Source organism: Molossus molossus, unplaced genomic scaffold (genome assembly GCF_014108415.1).
Source record: "Molossus molossus isolate mMolMol1 unplaced genomic scaffold, mMolMol1.p scaffold_m16_p_6, whole genome shotgun sequence".
NCBI classification, from domain to species: domain Eukaryota; kingdom Metazoa; phylum Chordata; class Mammalia; order Chiroptera; family Molossidae; genus Molossus; species Molossus molossus.
In genome coordinates, this window is record NW_023425399.1 from 36,446,512 (window position 1) to 36,464,153 (window position 17,642).

The 17,642-nt window shown below is 36.1% G+C and overlaps 1 protein-coding gene across 6 annotated transcripts in view; it reads right to left on the reverse strand.

Moving 5' to 3' along the window:
• Positions 1 to 17,642, reverse strand: part of TASP1 (taspase 1) — a 318,727-nt gene that overhangs the window by 17,154 nt on the left and 283,931 nt on the right. The window contains exon 15 of one of the 6 annotated variants that reach the window (XM_036244398.1): positions 6,005 to 6,073. The exons of 4 other annotated variants lie outside the window; for them this stretch is intronic. In XM_036244398.1, coding sequence (XP_036100291.1) covers positions 6,047 to 6,073 — 27 coding nt within the window. In that variant the 3' untranslated portion in view covers positions 6,005 to 6,046. Of the gene's footprint in view, positions 1 to 6,004; positions 6,074 to 16,841; positions 16,940 to 17,642 lie in introns of those variants that run through there. One more of the 6 variants, XM_036244397.1, reaches the window with a different exon arrangement.

A 17,642-nucleotide genomic window follows, 5' to 3' on the forward strand; every position in this document is an offset into this window, starting at 1 on the left:
AATCAGAACCCTGCAACACCAAAGAACTGTTCAAGAACTGAGACCTAGAGAGCAGTATTTCCCAAGCTGACTTCTGCTGGGTCCCAAAAGATGCTGAGTCTGGCTGGTGTAGCTCAGGGGTTGAGCGTCAACCCATGTACCAAGAAGTTGCCAGTTCAATTCCCAGTTAGGACACATGCCCAGGTTTTGGGCCCGATGCCTAGTGGGGGGCATGCAGGAGGCAGCCAATCAATGTTCTCTCTCATCAATGTTTCTATCTCTCTCCCTCTTACTTCCTCTCTCTAAAATCAATAAAGAAAAAATTAAAAAAAAAAAAAAAAAAGGTGCTCTCTGAACAAAAGGAGCATGGTCAAATGTCGGGGAAATGCTGCAACTTAATTGCTCAGCCTAGCTCACTCTTCTAGGAGCTAGACAGGCACGTGAGAACATAAATTCAGACATCCTTCCAGAAATACACCTACATGACTTCTTAAGCCAGAGCATCCCAAATGTCAATGAATGCCTTCCTTCGATTTCAGCTGCACCCAGAGCTAGTACAAAAAGGTGCTGTAACTTCCCTTTTATTTTACTCTAATGCTGACACATCAGTTTCCTTGGCTGGTTTTTCGTCACCTTCTCAACAACTATATGTTAGGGTACTCCAGGATCTAATAGTTGGACCAGTTTTCCTCAGCTCATTTTGTAGAATTCTTTTGGACATACAGTGAAGCATCTGGCTGTGCTAGAAAAAGAGGAAAGAATAACTCTCCAGACCCATCGCCTCTTCCAGTTACCACTCTATTTCTTTACTTCCATTTACAGCAAATTCTTTAAAAGACTTGTCTATACTTGTTACCTCAAATTCTTTCCTTCCATTCTCTCCTTAAACCCTCTCCAATCAGGTTTTCACCTTGATGACTCCAATGGTCTTTGTTCCCACCTAATTTCACAGGATCTGATAGAGTCGATCACTCTCTTCTCCTTCAAATAGTTGTGTACCTCACTGTCCGAATACCACACACACCTAGTTCTCCACCAACCTCTATGGCCATTTCTCAGTGTCCTTTTCTGGTTCCTCCTCATATGCCCAACTTATATATAAACACAGGAGTTCTGAAGGACTCTTTTCTTGTCTGTGTTCACTCTCTTGGTGATCTCATCAAGCCTGTAGTTTTAAAAAGCATTTCTATGTTGACATTCCCAAATATACATCTCTAGCTTAGTCCTCTCTCCTAACACATATATCCAACTACCTATTGAGCATCTCTGTTTGATGTTTAACAAGCATCTCAAAATGAATACGTCCAAAACTGAGCTCTTTCTACTTCCCCTCAAGCTTTCTTCTTCCCCTCACCTCCTTCTTCACCCCAGAAAATGGCAACTTCATTTTTCCAACTGTTCAGGACAAAACCTGAGGAGCCATCATTGCCTTCTCTATTTCTCTCATACTTCTATCCAATCCATCAGCAAATCCTACTGGTTCTACCTTAGAACATACACAGAAGCCAACTGGTTCTCACCACTAGTACAGCCAACACTCTAATTCAAGTCATTATCATCACCCACATAAGTAGTACGATCTAAATTCTAGTTCTAGGAAAACTGAGTTTTGTTTAATAACTAAAATTTCAAAGGCATCCGTTCTAGTTAATAATTATCAGTCATGGTAATAAACCCCCGATTAGCTCTAATACTGGTGTTAGAAATAAATGTATTTTTGTCATATTTAATGGTAAAACTCTTATTTGTATTTATTTCTTCTTTGTCCCAAACATGGCCTACTGAACAAAAACATAAATTGCTAGATTCAGGCACTTGTTATATCTAAGAGGCCATCACCTTAAACACCACGTCTTCCTGTCTGACCATGTGGCTTTGGAAGTTTTCAGATAGTTCGGATGGAATTATGTTTTAGTCAGGGGCTACCAGGGCTTATTACTGCCTATTAAGAGCTTGTTTTGCCAAGATCTTCCATTTCTGTCCTAAAAATACAATCATAAACATTTTTAATACAGTGGTATAGTTAGATTCTAACTATTCAGAAGTTTACCATAATATACACAAGAGCTATCAGTGGAAGAAATCAGGGAATTATTGGGTTTTTCATCTATTAGAGGATGCATATTTAAAATAACATTAATTTTCTATTTCAGGTAAAGAAAAAGCTATTTCCAAGTACTGTGGGCATCTCCTAATAGCATAATGTTCATACAGCTCTCATCCTAAACTAAGTTTCTTTTTACCCGTTCTACACTACAGCGGACAGGGTAGTCCAAACATGCACAACACAGTGATGACAGCTCAAGAGCATAAAAGTAAATCGTCAGTACCCACCACTTATTACATCCAGAAGTATTTAAAAGAAATGTAAATACAGAGTAGCTCAACTGCATCCAAATGTCTCAATTAGTTATTATTGAAATGTTAAATTTCACCAATTTACAGAACTGCTTTACTTACAAGGCATAAAAGTCATACACTGTTACTATTATAAATGAATTTTAATCTTTAGCATTAGGTAGAATAGACACTCCAAGACAAAGACTTTTAAAGAGACAGAAACTATATTATTTGAATGAATGGTAGTGGAATGAAAATGTATTCTAGCAGATAGACTTTGCTTAGGGTTCCAACTTGACAACATGGGTCAGTCTCAAATGCCTGTGAGTGAAGCAGGCCAGGTCTAGGGCTGTCAAAGTGGAGTGCACAGGCCCCACCAACAGGGTGGCTACCACTTGGTTCCAACCAATCGCTGCATAGGAAGTGGGTCCCAGTGCTGCCAAATAAAATGCTCTTATAGGAGAAAATAAATCAGAAGAAAAAGAATTGTATTTTTATCTAAACTTAAAATGTTAAATCTTGTACAAAATTTTATGTGAAATTTGTATTTCATGTAAATTCAACATTTTTTTAAGTAAAAATTTTCAATTTTTTAAAAAAGCTGATGAGTCCAGTTTTTTATCTCAAATCTGGATGGAGGTTACTGGGAAGGAGAGACAGTGGGAACAAAATGTGTCCAGACAACATCTGCACTCAAAGTTCTACCTTAAACCTCAACATGGAGTCCCTCATGCAAGACATATTTCTGGCATGTCTCCATGTGCTAGACCACTAGCACCTCCACATACACTGCATGTGTGCTAGATTCAGCTCCTTTCACTCACCTATTTAATAAAATAATGCAATGAAATCCCTTACAGCATAAAATCAGTGGGAGATCCTGTATATTTACAAATCATAGAACCAATTCCTTACTAAGAATTAGAAGATAACATAAAATAAGAATGACATGACAAAGACTATGGCCTTTTGTTAAGATAAAAAACCAAATTCCTTTCATTATTTGTCCACTGCTTTCCAACCAAAAGAAAGAAAACACCATTCTGTAAGCATTACTCACTCACTGTGGGTATAAGGTCAATGCTTCTCAAGGACACTTGTCTTAGTTACATGTCATGGTTATGTGTCCAGTGAGCAAACAGCAGGCATGTGTCTGCTTTGGGAAGGTAAATATTTCCCTAAACCATTGGGTACTAAAAGGTAATAAGGGGACATTCTAATGTTAAGTTCACACCTGATGTGAACTATGCAGACTAATGACTATGTAAGTATGTAGACATAGAAAACTAATGTTTTCATTATTTTTCATGTTGCTATAACCAAAAAAAAAAAAAAGGCTTATTCATTTCAACTAACATGGAGTATCGACAAGTCCAAGTAATAGACCTATTTATCTTTGCAAAGATCTAACCCTACACTATGATTAAAATGAGATTTATTTGTATAAATATGGCTAATACCTTTGAGAAGATTTATGCTCTTGCCAACATGGTGAATTCCCTCTTTGTGTTTATTCTATTTATTGCTTTGGAGCAAAGTCGAATGAATCATTTGGAACAAACTGATGGCGTAAGACTAATTAGGCAAAAATAAAATTACCAACTACTCTTAGAAATAAACTAAATCTGAGGAAACGTCTGTCTTAAAATTTGTCTTTCACATATTCAGTCTTCTACAATCTTCTCCTGTTTGTCTAAAGGACTTGCTAAATAGACCCAATGGGAACCTCCTGGCAGTCCTAAGTGTGTGGAAAAGAAATGCAATTTTTATATTTGAAATTCTGGGCAAGCTTAAAAGGTACAAGTAAAATCCCTGATTAGCCACTTTGCCTTGTGTTTCATAAGTACACCTGCCAAGTTTAGTTGTCCTGAGATGTTTTCTTAGTACATAGCTGGTTGGTGGTGCCCAACCTACCATCCTGAGGCAGTTGGCTTCCTGCCGGGATCAGACTCCTTAAGTTATTGGGTAATAGGAGGACCAGGCTATCAAAAGCAGTTAAAATTTGGTTTAGGCCAGCTTGGTTCTTGATGGTTCCTCATAAATCTAAAATATGGTCCAATAAATCCACCCAGTGATTGAATTCCACTAGCCACTACCATGAAACTGAAGAATTCCCCTTTTAGGGAACCCATAGTCAATACACCCATCACTGTTCCACTTTCTAGTGCTCAGGGGAACATAAGAACATGTTCAAGGTTTACACAAGAGAAATTCAACAGTAGCTCATAAGCAATATTTTCCCCTCTTACTTTTAAAAGAAATATTATTCAGTTAGGTGAGCTTATCAGAAATGCTGCAGGCAAATCTTAGATTTTAAGTTTGTATGTTGTCAAGCTTGTAGACCTCAAGTCAGACACTTTTTAAAAAAAGGCTCCATTACTACCATGTTGGCCTGAATTGCAGAGTTGGGGTTGGCGGTGTGTGTCTATTTTTGTAGCTTTAATTTTTTTTTTTCTCTTCTGGGACCTCTCAGTTCACTCATTAGTTGGTTTACATTTACAAGTTAGAGCCATTTTTTGTCAAAATGTAATAACCACTACCAGCTCCACCAGAGAAATGGGGTGAAAATCCAAGAGGTATCACTTTGGTCACAGGCAACATAAATGACACCTTTGGGAGCATAAATGAGGCTGTGGGGTTGCATGACGTGATGGCCCTGAGAGAGTCTGTACAACTTCTACCATCACCTTTTTCTCCCTAGTACACCATCATCACCCATAATGATTAATGCAGCAGCTATTACATGCACTTCAGTTATATTCTTCAATCAATATTCAGAATGCTATGAAAGCATCAGTAATATCACCACTTTAAAGAAAAGAAAAAATCAAGGATCAGAGTTGTAACCTGTCCCACGTTATAAAGCAGGGGCTCCAGGATCAAAATCCAAGTATGGCTAACTCCAAGGCTCATTCTCTTGTTATATCACACTACCTCTTTAACAGATGGTCTTGCTAATAACATTTTTAAACAAAAAAATTAGAGGTATGATTTAGATACAATGAAATGCATAAATGTTATGTGAAAGCTTTGATGACTTTGGATGATTTGTATAGCCATGAAACCAAAATCTAAGTAGAAAATTTTTTGTATAGAACATCTGCATTATCCCCCCACATTTCCTCATGCCCCTTTCTTGAAGAAACAACTTTCAGATTTCTATCACTGTACCTTATATAAATGGAACTTCATAAAAAAGGAATATATCAGTAAGTACTATTTTGTGAAGGGCTTTGTCCACTCAACATAAAGTTTTTATTTATTTTTTATTTTTTAAGATTTAGAAGAGAACTGCTCAGGACAGGACATTGTCAACATCACTTGTTCACAGAGTTTCCAGGAGCTGGAGTCATAGAAGAGAATTGATTCCGCTCCGTGAGACACAAACCCTTGGCACAGGAAGGCCTTATTAAAATTTTATTAATTGCTTTAATTGGGTAACAAGTTAAGGTTCGCCAGGATCTGCACACATAATCACAATCAAAACAGTTAAATAAATAAAAAAACAAGACTTTTTAATATCCCTGAAAACATAATAAATTGCAATTCTCAGTCAAACATTTATTCCTATGCTATATCCATTTTGGACCTCTGAACTTATTTTCCATTTTATACTCTGACATTTTCTCTGAATATACATTACAAGTAATCTTTTGTGTTATCTTCCAGTCTTAAAATCACAGCCATCAGTTTCACTTTGGTTATATTGGTGTCCTTTAGAGAAGATTCACTTACTTAGCCAGTTGTACTCAGCCTTGTGAATAAAAAAAAAAAAAATGTTAGAGAACTAAGAACAAATAGTGGGGTAATTATTGCACTGATCTTATTCAAATTTCAGAAAGATCACTTCCCTAAAGCAGCAATTCTGCCTAATAAATTCTTTCCACCTTTAAACAGACTGAAAAAAAAGTAAAATTAGGGGAAACCTATAATAGTTTATTATATATTATGTGTTTTTATTAGTTCAACACTGGTAATACTTGATGATCAAGAGTAAATTAATAGGCTAACCTTTTAAAATATATACTTTAATAAGGATAAAGTACATAAACAGGTAAGCTTGTGAAGAAGCCAACCAAGCTACATAAATTGGGAGATTCAAGTGTCCACCTAAACTTTCTTTTGTTTTTTTTACAGACTGTTCCATTAAAGTTGTTGAATGCACATTTTCTCATTTGTCACTTTGGAAGTCCTTTATGTAAAGACAATACTTTTATCTGACGGTAAACAGCAGACACATTGCCCATGATTATTCTAGAACTACAAATGAAATACATTCAATTTCTTCTTGAGATACCAGTTTTCATCTGTACTTCTGAAGCAATGTTTTTATAAATTCTGCAGTGTCTGGTGGGCCCTGCTGTATCAGCAAATTTGTGATTTACCTCCCTTAGAATGCGGTGAAATTACTGAAAAGGGAGATGGTCTTCCTGCTATCTCAAAGCTTCTGATATAATGGATATAGTCATCTCCTCTGCCAGTGAACATTTGCCCTGATAATGGTAGCTTTATGGTGAGTCCCAAGATCAGTTAAGTCCTCTATCTGCGATCTTCTTTTTTTAAAGGTGATTTTCAAGATTCTCTGAGTTTCCATATGAAATCAGCTTGTTAATTTCTTTTTAAAAATACCTGCTGGAATTTTTATTGGGATTGCTTTGAATCTATGGATGAATTTGGAAAGAATGACTATCTTCACATCCTTGAGTTTTCCAGTGAACAGTGCATATTTCTCCATTTATTTAGGTTTTATTTTTCTCAGCAAGGTTTTGTAGTTTTCAGAAGACAGGTCTCACACATTATTTGTTAGATTAATTCCATGTTATCTGAAAATAACTACAGGTTTTGTTTATTTTCTGACTTTTGCGTTTTATTTCTTTTACTTGCTTGATTGTAGTGGTTAGGAATTCCAGTAAAATAGTGAATAGAAGTAATGAGGATGGACCTCTTTTTGCCTTTTCTCAATACTAGAAAAAAAGTGTTCAGTGTTTCATCAATTAGTATGATTTTAACTGTAGTTCTCTGGAGTAATTTACCCTTGATCATCAGATTGAAGTATTCATGAGATTTCTAGTATTTCAAGATTTTTATCACAAGTGGAAGTTGAGATGAGAGTATGATATTGAGATGATCAAATGGTTTTTCTTCTTTTTTTTTTTTGGTAATATAATAAATTACATTGGTTGCTATTTTAAACAGATTTATTGAGATCTTATTAACATATCATAAAGTTCACCCTTTAAATCATTGTTCAACTTAATACTTCCAGTATATCTGCAAAGTTGTATGACAATATTTTTCATCACCTCAAAAAAGAAACTACCCATTATCCTTACTCCCCAAACTCCCTTTCCACCAGCCTCTGGCAATCATTGATCAATATTCCATCTGTACAGATTTGCCTATTCTGGACATTTCATAGAAATGGAATCAGACAATACGTGGCCTTTGCACCAGGCTTCCTTTACTTAGCATAAGGTTTTCCAGGTTTATCTAGGCTGAATTATGTGTCAGCACTTTGTTCCTTGTTATGGATGAATGATACTCTATAATATGAATATATCACATTTTATTGATTCATTCATCAGCTGGTGGTCATTTGGGTTGTTTCTACATTTTAGCTATTATGAATAATGCTACTATAAATACCTAAGCATACATTTGTGAATGGACATGTCTTCTCAATTCTCTCATTTATATACCTAAGTGTGGAGTTACTAGATCATATGATAACTCTATATTTAATTTTTTAAGGACTGCCAAACTGTTCTCCAAAATGGATGCACCATTTTATATTCCCACCAACAATACATAAGAGTTACATATATCGTCAACACTTATTATTGTTCATTTTTTCTTACTATAACCATCTTGGCAGATTTTAAGTGGTATCTAATTGTGGTTTTGATTTGCATTTCTCCAATAACTACTGTTGTTAAGCATCTTTTTAGTACTAATTAGTTATTCATTATCTTCTTTGCAGAAATGTCTATTCAAATCTCTTACCCATTTTTTGTCTTATTATTATTGAGTTGAAAGAATTTTTTATGTAATTCGAATACAAATTCCTTACCAAATATATGGTTTACAAGTATTTTTTCTTATACTGTGGTTTGTCTTTTCACTTTCTTGATTGTGTCCTGGAAGCACAAAATTTATTCATTTTGAATGGTCTTATTTGTCCTTTTTTTTTTTTCTTTTGTTACTTGTGCTTTTGGGGTTACAGCTAAGAAATCATTGATTAATCCAAGGTTGTAAAGATTTACTCCTAAGATTTCTTCTAAGAACTTTACATTTTCAGTTCTTATACTTTGGTCTCTGATCCATTCTGAATTCATTTTTATATATGGTATGATGAAGGGTCCAACTTCATTCTTTTGTATATGGATATCCACATATCTTAAGATCACTGTTGACACTGTTAATTCAGTTGTACATTCCTGGGAAAATTTTTCCTTTCTCTGTATGTATGGGGTGTGTGTGTGTGTGTGTGTAATATTTCTAAATTTTCAATCCTAAATGAATACAGTGATACCTCGGTTCTTGAACGCCTTGACTTTCGACCAAATCGGTATTCGACTAGGAGATTCGAGAAACTTTTGAATCCGAACAAATATTTGGAACTCGAACTTCCGAGATGAGCCGAGTTGAGCCGAATGGCGTTCATTCGGCCCAGCGCGCCTTGCTTGCGTCATCAGTGTGAGTGCAGAGAGAGAGTCACGCTTTGTGGAGAGAGTCACGCTTTACACTGAATTTAACCCTTAGACATACTGTACACTTTTATTTCTTGTTGAGACTTATGTTTTTCTACATATTATATACAAATTAGGCCAGTAAATAGGCATTTTCTGGGGCTTGGAATGAATTAATCCAGTTTCCATTATTTCCTATTGGGTTTCATTGCTTCGGTTCTCGAACAATTTGGTTCTCGACCGTCCTCCTGGAACGAATTATGTTCGAGAACCGAGGTATCACTGTAATTAACTTATTAAAAATTCATAAAAATTATTAAGTATTATGGAAAAATGTCCTCGGATGAGGATAAAAAAAATTATTAAGTATTCATGAGGAATATTGGTCTGTAGTTTTCCTTACTTGTAACATTTTGTCAAAATTTGATACCAAAATTACCCTTCCCTCATAAAAAGGGTTAAAAATCATTCCCTCTGCCTTGTTTTTCTAAAAGGGTTTGTTTAAGATTGTATTCCTTCTACCTTAAATGTCTGATATAACACACCAGTGAAGCCATCTGGGCATGAAGTTTTCTTTGATTATAAATTCAATTTCTTAAATATGTATATGGTTATTCCAATTTTCTATGTTAGAGTTTCTAAGCTGGGTTTTTTCAGGAATTTATAAATTTCATCCAAGTTGCTGAATTTACTTTATTAAATTGTAAAGTTGTCGATATCAACTTACTCATTTAAAGTCTGCAGAATCTGTGATCCTGTGATGTTCCCTTTTCATTTTTGATACTATTTGCATTTTTTTTGTTTCTTTCCTGATCATTCTTTTTAAGGTTTTATCAATTTAATTAATTACTTTTTCAAAAAATCAAGTTCTGACTTTGTTGCTTTTTCTCTATTTTTGTTTATTTTCTATGTTATTATTACTTTCGATTATTTTGAACTTATTATTCTTAAAACTTAAGATGAATATTTAATTTTAAACTTGTTTTTTTTACTATATAAATTTGAGGATATACTTTTTTCTTTTAATGTTTTCATTACATCCCATAAATTCTGACATGTTGTTTTCATTATCATTCAATTTGAAATAATTTATCATTTCTCTTGGTCAGCTCTCCTTGTGAACTTGAAAAAAGTAACTTGTTGAGTGTAGTGCTCTACAAATATCACTTAGTGTTGTTCATATGCTTACTAATTTTTACTGTATTTATTTATGACACAAAGATGTTAAGATTTCCAGTGATGAGTGTAGACTGCCTACCCCTCCCTACAGTTCTCTCAGTTTTTGCTTCCTTTATGTTACCAGGTACATATACATTTAGAATTTTTATGTCTATGATGAGTTTATCTCATATTGTTTCCTACATCTGACATTAATATAGCCACACTAACTTTGTTATGCTTAATGTTTGCACAATAAATATTCTCTCCATACTTTTACTATCAATTTTGTCTGAATCTTTTTTTTTTTTTATCCTCACCCGAGGACATTTTTCCATTTTTTGTTCAGATGAAGGGAGGGAGGGAAGGAGAGAGAGAGAGAGAGAGAGAAACATCGACGCGAAAGGGACACATCAAGGGGCTGCCACCCGCACGACCAACCGACCAACCGGGCTGGGGACAAACTGCAATGGAGGTATGAGGTGTGTGCCCTTAGTGGGAACCGAACCCGGATCTCTCCGGACCACAGGCCAACACTCTAACCGCTAGCCAAATCGGCCAGGGCCAATTTTGTCTGGATCTTTACATTTAGTGTGCATTTCTTAAAAAGAAACACATATAATTGGGCCTTCCCTTTTTTTCTTACTCTGAAAATATCAGCCTTTTAAATGGAATGTTCCATTTAATTACATTTAATGTAATTATTGATATGGTTGAGTTTTGATATTTGCTTTCTATTTGCATCATATGTTCTTTGTTTTTCTGGGTTTTTTTCCTGTTTATTTTTGGGTTGAGAAATTTGTAGTATTTCCTTTTATGTTTTGTGCTGATTTTGTTGTTGTTGTTGTTATTGTTCTAATTTTTTGTTATATTTAAGTTGTTACACTAGAGGTTAAATATGTATCCTTAACTTATCACAAACTATGTCATGAGCAATGTAAGAACCTTACAGCTATATAATTCCAAATGCACATAAATTACACCATTTGTCATAGTTGCTCAGGTCACAGACACTTTCTTTAGTTTCTTGAATTCATTTTCCTCTTTGTGCTTTGGTTTGGACAATTTTTATTCACTGGTTCTCAAGTTCACTAATCATATTTTCCACGCCAGTCTCCTGTTAAATCTATCAAATAAATTCTGTTTGTGATATTTTTTTTTTTTAGTTACACCATTTCCATCTTTTTTCTTTTTTATCGTTATAATTAATTGATTATCCTTCTCTGCTAATCCCAATTTCTGGGTACTCTGTGGGTAAACTTCTATTGACTAATTTTTCCCTTAAGGATGAATCAGAGTTCCCTGCTTCTTTAGAGGACTCAATTTTTATTGTATTTCATACATTGAATGTAAAAGAACAGTAAATAATATTTAAAATAAATAATATTTACCTTAAGAAAATAATAAACCCTTTGCTCCAGGTTAGCACTGAGTCTATCTAATCCCTAGTTGAGCTGGTCCTGGGCTTTGTGGTAGTTTTAGAGTAAAGTCACTATTGTCTAATATTTTTAAGTTTGGATCAGTCATTTCTCTTAAGCAAAGTCTGGGATCTGAGCCCTGGTAAGACACTGGAGACTTCCCCACGTCTTATAATCCAGCTGCCAGCATTCTAACCATGAGGGATTTCTCTTTGTTTACAGTGTTGCTTAGGTGTTCTCCTTCCCCTGAAAACCACCCCAGCTTCCCATGCCATAGCATGTGTCTCCGGGCAATCCTGCTCTGCCTCCAGTGTTCCTTTGGCCACTGCCATGCACTTGGTAAAAATCCTAAACACTCTGTCGAGTCACTCTCAGTTCCCTGCCTGCTCCAAGCCTTTGGTGTGCTCACTTGAAGACTTCATAGAGAAGAACTGATGGTGGGTGCAAGACTCACCATGTGACTGGGGCCTCTCAGAATTTTAATCTATCACACCAGCTCACATGTGGCCATAAATAGTTCATTAAAAGTTTGGCCCTGGTCGGTTTGGCTCAATGGTTAGAGCATCAGCCTGCGGTGCAGAGAGACCCGGGTTTGGTTCCCGCTAAGGGCACGTACTTCAGATGCAGTTTGTCCGTGGCCCTGGTTAGGCGGTGCGGGAGGCAGCCACTGGATGTGTACCTTTCACATCGATGTTTCTCTTTCTCTCTCTCTCTCTCTCTCCCCCCTCCCTCCCTCCCTCCCTCTCTCTTTCTCCTACTCTATCTGAACAAAAAATGGGAAAATGTCCTCTGGTGAGAAAAAATAAATAAATACAGATATTAGAAAAAAGTTTGGTTGGTTTCTCTTTGTACTTGTCTCTGTCAGTTTTACTCCCCTCCCTACTGCTCCACCAGGAATGGAGGAGTTGAATTTTTTTCTCCCCTAGGGAAGGTTTGTCTCTTTGTGGAATTTAGTTAAGTTAGGTTTTTTCCAATGTATTCAACTTTTTGGATTTTTTTTTTAATCTGTAATTTTTATAGGTTATCATTGTTGGAAGTTGGAGCAATAGCCTATTGTGACTTTCTTCATCCTAATTGGAAATAGTAGTTTCTTTCTCACGTCTTTTGATCTCTCTTGTGTACCTCATGTTTTATATAGTCATGTGCTACATGACAATGTTTCGGTCAATGACAGACCACATATACAATCATGGTACCATAAGAGTACAATGAAACTAAAAAATACCTATCACCTGGTGATGTCATAGCTGTCGTGACATCACAGCCTAGTGATTTACTCATGTATTTGTGGTGATGCTGGTGTACATAAACCTCCTGCACTGCCAGTTGTATATAAAAGTATAGCACATAAAATTATGTACAGTACATAATACTTGACAATGATAATACACACTGTTTTATGTATTTACTAGTCTATACATTTATTGTAATTTTATTTTACTTATTTTATCTTCACCCAAGGACATTTTTCCATTTTTTGTTCAGATAGAGTGGGAGGGAGAGAGAGGAAAAGAGAGAGAGAGAAACATCAACATCTAGTAGCTGCTTCCCATATGACCCAACCAGGGCTGGGGACAAACTGCAACCGAGGTACGTGTCCTTAGCAGAACCAAACCCAGGACTCTCTGGACCGTGGGCCAGCTCTCTAACTGCTGAGCCAAACTGGCCAGGGCAATACATCTATTGTTATTTTAGAGTGTACTTTCTACTTACAAAAAAGTTTGCTGTAAAGCAGTATGCCATTACACAATGAGCATCCTCCTCACACATCTTGTGTTTACAGCTTCACTTACTGCATCATTTCTCTAGTACTTGACTTACTCTTGTGTTGTTTTATAGATTCAGTGCAGCCTAGGTGCACAGTGTTGATGAAGTCTGCAGTAGTGCACAGTGGTGTCCTAGGCCTTCACTCACCACTCACCCACTGACTCACCAGGGCAACTTCAACTCCTGCCAGTCCCGTTCACAGTAAGTGCCCTATACCGATGCACCATTTAAAAAAAATTTTTTTTAAATCCTCACCAGATCACCCAAGGATATCCCCACCTCCCATTTATCTTCAGATAGAGTGGAAGAGAGAGAGAGAGAGAGAGAGAGAGAGAGAGAGAGAGAGATGTGAGAGAGAGATATCGATTGGTTGCCTCCCACATGACCCAACCAGGGCTGGGGACCAAACTGAAACCAGGTACATGCCCTTGACCAGAATTAAACCCATGACTTTTTGGTCTGTGGGCTGACACTCTAACCACTGAACCAAACCGGCCAAGGCCTTAAAATCTTTTGTACTATATTTTTACTGTATGTTTCCTATGTTTACGCAAATACTCACCATTAGGTTACAACTGCCCAGAGTATTCAGTGCAATAACATGCTGTAAAAGTTTGTAGCCTAGGAGCAACAGGCTATCCCACAGAGCCTAATGAATAGCAGGCTATACCATTTAGATTTGTTAATATACACGGTGATGTTCACACAATTACAAAATTGCCTAATGAGGCATTTTGCAAATGTGTCTGAATTGTTAATTAAGTCTTCCACCTATGGCTTTATTTGAGAGATAAGTTAAGTCTAACAAAAAGTTCTCAGAAATCTTATTTGTGCTATCTCTTCTAACTAGACATTTATTGAGAATTTCCCTAAATCCCCAGCAACTATCTTCATAAAAACAAAACATGGTAAATACTATATCAGGATTATAAAAATCCTACTGAAAAACCGAAATAGCAACTCTCTGCTTATGTAATCTGGCATGTACAATTTTGAATTTTGCAGACTTGGTGCAAGTATCTAGGGGTAAGGGGCATAATATATACAATACCCATAATATAGACAATATAACCATGATATATGAAGAACTTAATGGGGGTCCAGTGATCTATATTCAGATAAATAAGATTTTGCTTTCTTGTTCCTATTATGCCTTATCCCAGGAAGGACTTAAGGCACAGTAAGGTGTTTTCATTCTCATTTTCCAGAGGAGTCTCTGAGATGCAGAGAGGCAGAGTGGTCACCAAGTCAGCCTCTCAGTGATCAAGGAGAGGTGGGACAAACCTAGGTTCCAACTTCCTGGTACCACACCCATTCCCATATTTTTTCATTTCAACTGTAGGCCCAAAAGACTAACCAAACGTGCCATGTTACCCAAGGTGATATTTAACTTCTTATTTGAAAATAATTTCAAAATTATAGAATAGTTCAAGGAACACCCAGGTTCCACTTTGCTCCATCTGCTTTGTAGTCTGCTATTTATCCATCCATCCACATAATTTTTTTTTTTTTTTCTGAACCATCATGAAGATATTGCATGTGTTATGGCTCTTTACATCTAGATACTTCAGTTTGTATTTCCTAAGATTAAGAATATTTCCGTACATGACAGAGTATAGTTATAACAAATTTAACAATGATATTACACTTTTACCAGCCATATTCTAATTTTGTAAATTAACCTAATGATGTATTTTTCTCCTCCTAGATAGGATCCAGTCTAGGATTATTTATTGCATTTAGTTGCCACACTCTTTGGTATTGTTTAATCTGAAACATTTCTGCAGCCTTTTATGACATTGACATTTTTTAAGAATACAGTTGACCCTTGGACAACATGGGACTTAAGGGCACTGATCTCCCATGCAGTCAAAAATGTTGTATAACTTTGACTTCCCCAAAACTTAAACTAACAGCGTACTGTTACCAATGAAGCCTCACCAATAAAATAAGCAGTCAATTAACATACATTTTGTATGCTACATGCATTACATACTGTATTCTTACAATAAGCCAAAAAAAATAAAATATTAAGAAAATCACTAGAAAGAGAAAATACATTTACAGTATTTATTGAAAAAAAATCCATATATAAGTGGACTGCACAGTTCACACCCATATTGTTCAAGGGCAACTGAATAGACCTTTTTTTCTTTCTTCATAGAATGCTCCTCATTTTAGATTTATCTGTTTCTTTGCGCTTAGATTCAGGTTATGCACTTCCAGATGGGTTACTACAAAAGTGATGTTTGTGTCTTCTCGGGCTATCACATTTAGAGGCACATGATGTCCATCTGCCTCTTACTGATGACATTAACTTTGACTACACAGTCGAGTTGTTGCCTGGCTTTTCAGTATAAACTATTATACTGGAACTAATAAGAAATCTGTGAGGAGATGCTTTAAGACCACAAAATAGCTTGTTTCTCCCCAAGGATGAATTTTTATAATAGTATTTTCACTGTTGCTATAAAAAGTGACCTCTATATAGTAAAAGAAATCTTGGTTTCACTTATTATACTTGAATAAGTTCCATGCCAGTTTTAACATCTGTTTTTATTACTGTAGTCCATGCACACTGGGTGTTTATTAAAAACTGTTCATTAACTGCTGTCTGGGTAGGATATGGGCAATCTGACTTTTAAATTCAACTGTTATCAATGCCCTAATTTTTGTTCAATGAAAAGAAATCTCTTTAACTTAGGCTACAGATGGCTTTAGAAATTAAATAATACAATTGAAAAAACATTCTATAACAAAAAAGAAAAAGAAAAGAAACTTGTAGAAGAACCTAACTCTATTTATTCAAATTATACATGAATTCTGGTTAAAATGATATTATTATCCAGCCTTTTTAAGCAGTATGATTTTTTTTTTTTAATCCTCACCCGAGGACATTTTTCCATTTTTTGTACAGATAGAGTGAGGGGAGAGAGAGGAAGAGAGAGAGAGAGAAACATCGATGTGAAGGGACACATCGAGTGGCTGCCACCCGCACGACCATCCAAGGCCGGGGACAAACTGCAACCGAGGTACATGCCCTTAGCGGGAACCGAACCCGGGTCTCTCTGGACCGCAGGCGGACGCTCTAACCGCTGAGCCAAACCAGCCAGGGCAGCAGCAGTATGATTTTTAAGTGAGCTTTAATTCAAGGCCTTAACTTAGATTAAATATATGTAACTTATATAAACTGTTAAAATGTCCAGTGGTTTTAGTTTTCGAGTTTGGTAACAAGCACAAAGAAAGCAATATTTGAAAGCAAGGCAAATGAAAAAACAAAAATTAAAAAAATTTTTAAAAATAATTTCTAAATTAAATATATTTTTTTAAGTTTTAAAGATGCCTCCTTTTTTATTTCACTACCATGGTTCTCAACATTATGTAAAAGCATGTTTTACAACGCAGTCATTCTGCTGAACAGTTATGCCACTAATTCAACAATTCTTTAATAGAAATCAGGAAACGGGGGAGAGGGGGGGCAAAGACTTACTATCTTAAAAAGAATATGAACTCTGTTATAGTCCCCTTTCTCTTTTGAGCCCAACTTCTCATCTATAACTTTGCCTTGCAACACAATAAAATTCCAGCCTGTATAAAAGAAGAGATGGGTTTTTTTAATCAATAGAATTCAACAGCCAAAGCATTAGTGTTTTGGGTTGCTTTTTTTTTAAGCATCTGTAGCCACAGGCTCAAAGGAGAAAGAAAGGGAGAGGGATTAACTCTCTGCAAAGAAGGTCAAAAACATAATTTACAAATGAGGCAAGAGGAGCAGCTGTATCTGTTGGCCTAATCAAGACTACCAGCTGGAGAATTTACCAGCAATATGAAAACCACGTCCACCAGATGTCAAGCAATGCAACTGGAGGCCAAACAGCTTTGGCTCAATGCAGTTCTCTCCCCTCTCTCTACCACCCATATTTCATGTTAAATAGTAAGGTGTTTTCACAGGCCACCAACAGGAATAATAAGAACATTTCTGCACAAGGGACTTAATAACATAATCATACCCCACCAGACTGGCTTCAGTACTGAAGTCCACCTCACATAAGGTTCTGTTGTGAGAAAGGAATTCAACTCACAGTCAACTTGGAAGGGGTGAGAGAAACACAAATGGCTGCAAGCCATTCTTGTGCAAGAATTCTTGTGGTTTATCAGACACTTTATATTTGGAAACCATTTTGTCACTGGGAAGAAAATAATTTTCTGAAAATACTTACTTGAATAACCATTTCCCACTCATTTTTACACCTGTGCTATTCAACTCAGTAGCCACTAGCCACATATGGTCATT